This window comes from Choloepus didactylus, chromosome 6 (assembly GCF_015220235.1).
Source record: "Choloepus didactylus isolate mChoDid1 chromosome 6, mChoDid1.pri, whole genome shotgun sequence".
Classification (NCBI taxonomy): Eukaryota; Metazoa; Chordata; class Mammalia; order Pilosa; family Megalonychidae; genus Choloepus; species Choloepus didactylus.
The window spans coordinates 139,864,813-139,869,360 of NC_051312.1; the positions used below are offsets into that span (position 1 = coordinate 139,864,813).

At 38.2% G+C, this 4,548-nt stretch overlaps 1 protein-coding gene across 1 annotated transcript; it reads left to right on the forward strand.

The window, feature by feature from the left end:
• The first annotated feature begins 815 nt into the window (after window positions 1–815).
• Window positions 816–1,763, forward strand: LOC119537336 (olfactory receptor 8D1-like). Its single transcript, XM_037839836.1, has one exon. It carries the CDS (start codon window positions 819–821, stop codon window positions 1,761–1,763), a length of 945 nt encoding a protein of 314 aa, XP_037695764.1. The 5' UTR covers window positions 816–818.
• Window positions 1,764–4,548: the final 2,785 nt, after the last annotated feature.

Here is a 4,548-nt window from a genome sequence, read left to right on the forward strand (position 1 = left end):
GTCAGTCCATCTGCAAAATGGAGACAATATCTCTTTCATGGGTGTTTAATAATATTAAATGACAGCACATATATAATGTCCTTACATCATGCCTGGCACATGATAGATGCTCAGTAAATGCAGGCTGCACCTTCTGCTGTTATCTTCCTTCTCAGTTTCTTTCAACACATGAAAATAGCTTACCTTTCTAGGATTCCCTTATCCTATTACATTCAGCATGGTTTCATTCCTCTCATATCTGTATAACATAGGTATAGGCAAGGAAAGGAAAATTTGAAACCAGTATCTCAGAGGGAATGTGAAAATCCTTGAGGGAAACCAAAGCTCCCCATAACTTGGAGTCAAGGACTGAGTGAGCAAATGCAAGACGCCAAGCTTAAATAGGAAATTCAAGGGACATCATTAAGGGAGAGGTCAATTTCCAAAATATCAGAAGAGAAAACATGTTGCAGATAGAAAACAACAAAATTGTGTAACAGCTCTGCATAGAGTTTCTTTAAAGGTGACTTAATAACTGAAGGGGTATTTTTCCTTTTATAGGAGAATTTAAAGCTAATTTATGGAGACAAAATGGTTATCACAAGGAGTAATAAATGTCACAAGGAGTAATAAAAATTGAAGCCGGTTTTTATTATCTGGACAATGACTTCAATTAAAAGAATATTTTATTCTCTTGGTTTCAGACTCCTGAAATTCTACATCAATTGGAAATTATGCCCTTCACCAGATCCTGGATCACTAAATGCTGTCAGACGACAATGTTTGTCTAAGGAGAATCTCTTCCCCAAACCACTCAATCTATCACAAGTAGGAGAAGAATGAATACTGGAAATCATTGTTCAATAACTGTGTTTATACTTGAAGGGTTAACAGAGCAGCCAGAGCTCCAGCTCCTCCTCTTCCTCCTTTTCCTATTGATCTATATCATCTCCATGGTGGGAAACTTGGGCCTGGTCTTTTTAATCAGGACCAGTTCCCAGCTTCATACCCCCATGTACTATTTCCTCAGTAACTTGTCCTTCATAGATCTGTGTTACTCCTCTGTCATACTCCCTAAAATGTTAGTAAACTTCGTGTCAGAGAAGAATTTCACTCTTTTTCCTGAGTGCATGACCCAGCTCTTTTTCTTCTGCTTCTTCGGTATTGATGACTCCTACATGCTCACAGCCATGGCGTATGATCGTTATGTGGCCATCTGTAACCCCTTGCTCTACAATGTCACAATGTCCCATAGAGTCTGTTTTATGCTGGTCTCTAGCGTGTATCTAGTCGGGGCTATAGGGGGTTTGGTTCACACCAGCTACATATCTAGTCGCTCCTTCTGTGGAACTAATGTCATACACCATTACTTCTGTGACATTCTTCCTCTTCTGAGTATCTCCTGCTCAAGGGACTACACCAAGGAGCTTTTGGTGATGATCTTGGTTGGAGTCAATGTATTTGCATGTGCTCTAGCCATCTTCATCTCTTATGCCTTCATCCTTTCCAGCATCTTGCATATCCGCTCAGCTGAAGGCAGGTCTAAAGCCTTCAGTACCTGCAGCTCCCATCTTGCAGCTGTCGGGGTATTTTATGGTTCCATCATCTTTATGTATTTTAAACCATCATCTACCAGTGGCACAATCCAGGAGAAAGTGGCCTCTGTATTTTATACCACAGTGATTCCCATGCTTAACCCCCTTATCTACAGTTTTAGGAATAAGGATGTCAAAGAAGCCATTAAAAAGGCTCTGAAGGGTGGGATACTCTCCAGGTCTGTGTAGAAAACAGAACCGCAAAGCTTTTATCTTGTTGATTTTGTTTGTTTGTTTGTTTCTTTTAATCTATGTTTGTTTGTTAGTGTAACTAGTTTCAAGCCAGAGGTCATATAAAGATAAACTGAAATGTCTCTGTGGTTTATTTTGGATGACCTTCACTTCCTTTTCAGTGCCCTACCTGAACATTCAATGTTTTTTTCTCTATCCCTAGACTTCTAGCCACTAAAGAAGCAGTTGTCCTGGGCTATTCTCTTCCTACCTAATCTTCTAAGCATGTACTTAATCACACACACACACACACACACAGACACACACACACACACACAAACACACACACAAACAGACAAGTTTTTACATCAAAGTCCTAGTTTTGTTAATTGTTCTTGCTAAGAAAAACTCCTGTTTTAAGGTCTTAATGTCTAATAATAGCTGAATGTGCAAACTCTCACAGTAATACTTGCATCTGAATACACAACAGGGATTTGTAATTGACATTTCATAGTAGAATTTTAAGGGAATATAATTTATAGTAAAAAAGAGCATCTTCCTGAGACTTTCAGCTACTGTTACTATTTTTGAAGATCAAACCTGTCTTCTGGAGGTCCAAAATGGGTTGGATATTGGTCTGGGAGAGTGGAAAAAAGATAAAATCATTTTAATGCTTATTATAATTTCATTTAACCTCTTTTCTTTCTAATGTGTTGCATACCTTGACTCCTTTAAGTTGGATCTAAAGATCACTTTCTCTAGAATAACTTCCTTAATTGTTTGCTGCCCATTTTTCCAACTATTCAGAATAATCCTTAATCCTTACTGTAGCATCATAATTCATTCATTCAGTCAGCCATCAGTCAACTAATCAGTCAAAAATATTTACTGAACAACTATGTGCCAGATACTGTGAATATATTATCCCTACTCTTGTGAGAAGCAAATAATTAAACAAATGAATAAGGAAACACATAATATAGCCAATGGTGAGAAGTGCTAGAGGGTATCTAAAGCAGAGTGGAGGTTGGGGTGCTAAGGTGGGAGAAGACTTGCTGTTTTAAATATGGACAGAAGCCATGAAATTCAAGTTTAAAAGGGCAAAACAAAACAGTTCCTATCATCAAGCATTCTTTGGATTCTTTGTTTTTAATTCAGTTGTACTGAGCTGTAGTCACATACCCTAAAATAATCCACAGTGTACAATCAATTGTTTACAGTACTGTCATATAGTTGTGCATTCATCATAAAAATCAATTTTTGAACATTTTCAATACTCCAAAATAATAAAATAAAAATAAACACAAGAGTTTTTTCTATTGCATGTTTAAAAAAAATTTTTTTTTGACATAGTTAATTTAAAAAAAAAAGAGTCTATTAAAAAAAATAATGGAAAAAATATGCAGAGCCCCCTTGAGGAGCTGGTGGAGAATGCAGGGGTGTTGGGCTTCCCCACCTCAATGGTAGCGTGATGTGCTCACAGACATAGGGGACAGGCAGTTTGATGGGCTGAGCCCTCTACCATAGGACTTGCCCTTGGGAAATCTGTTGCTGCAAAGAAGAGGCTAGGCCTCCCTATAATTGTGCCTAATGCCTCCTCCCGAATGCCTCTTTGTTGCTCAGATGTGGCCCTTTCTCTCTAGCTAAGCCAACTTAGCAGGTGAAATCACTGCCCTCCCCCCTACATGGGATCTGACACTCAGGGGAGTGAATCTCCCTGGCAACATGGAATATGACTCCAGAGGAGGAATCTAGACCCAGCATCGTGGGATGGAGAACATCTTCTTGACCAAAAGGGAGATGTAAAAGGAAATGAAATAAACTTCAGTGGCAAAGAGATTCCAAAAGGAGCTGAGAGGTAACTCTGGTGGGCACTCTTATGCACAATATAGACAACTCATTTTAGGTTCTAAAGAATTGGAATAGCTAGCAGTAAATACCTGAAACTATCAAACTACAACCCAGAACCCATGAATCTTGAAGACGATTGTATAAAAATGTAGCTTATGAGGGGTGACATTGTGATTGGGAAAGCCATATGGACCACACTCCCCTTTGTCCAGTGTACAGATGGATGAGTAGAAAAATGGGGGCAAAAAACAAACAAACAAAAAAACACCCAGTGTTCTTTTTCACTTTAATTATTCTTTTTCATTTTTTTATTCTTATTATTTTTGTGTGTGTGGTAATGAAAATGTTCAAAAACTAATTTTCGTGATGAACGCACAGCTATATAATGGTACTGTGAACAACTGAGTATACACTTTGTAGGACTACAGGGTATGTGAATATATTTCAATAAAAATGAATTAAAAAAATTAACACAAGAATAAAAACACAAGTAAAGAAGAACACCCAAAACCTCCCATCCCCCAATCTCCCCTATTATTCATTTAATTTTTGTTCCCATTTTTCTACCCATCTGTCCATTTTTTGTTCCCATTTTTCTAAGGGGAGGGTGAGCCATAAGGTTTTCACAATTACAGTCACACCATGAAAGCTACATAGTTATGCAATCGTCTTCAAAAATCAAGGCTACCGGGTTGCAGTTCAACAGTTTCAGGTATTTCCTTCTAGCTATTCCAATACACTAAACACTCAAAAGAGATATGTATATAATGCATAAGATAACCTCCAGAATGACCTCTGAACTCTATTTGAAATCTCTCAGCCACTGAAACTTTATTTTGTTTCATTTCTCTTTCCTCTTTTGGTCCAGAGGATTTTCTCAATCCCACGATGCTAGGTCCAGGTTCATCCCTGGAGGTCATGCCCCATGTTGCCAGGGAGATTTACACTCCTG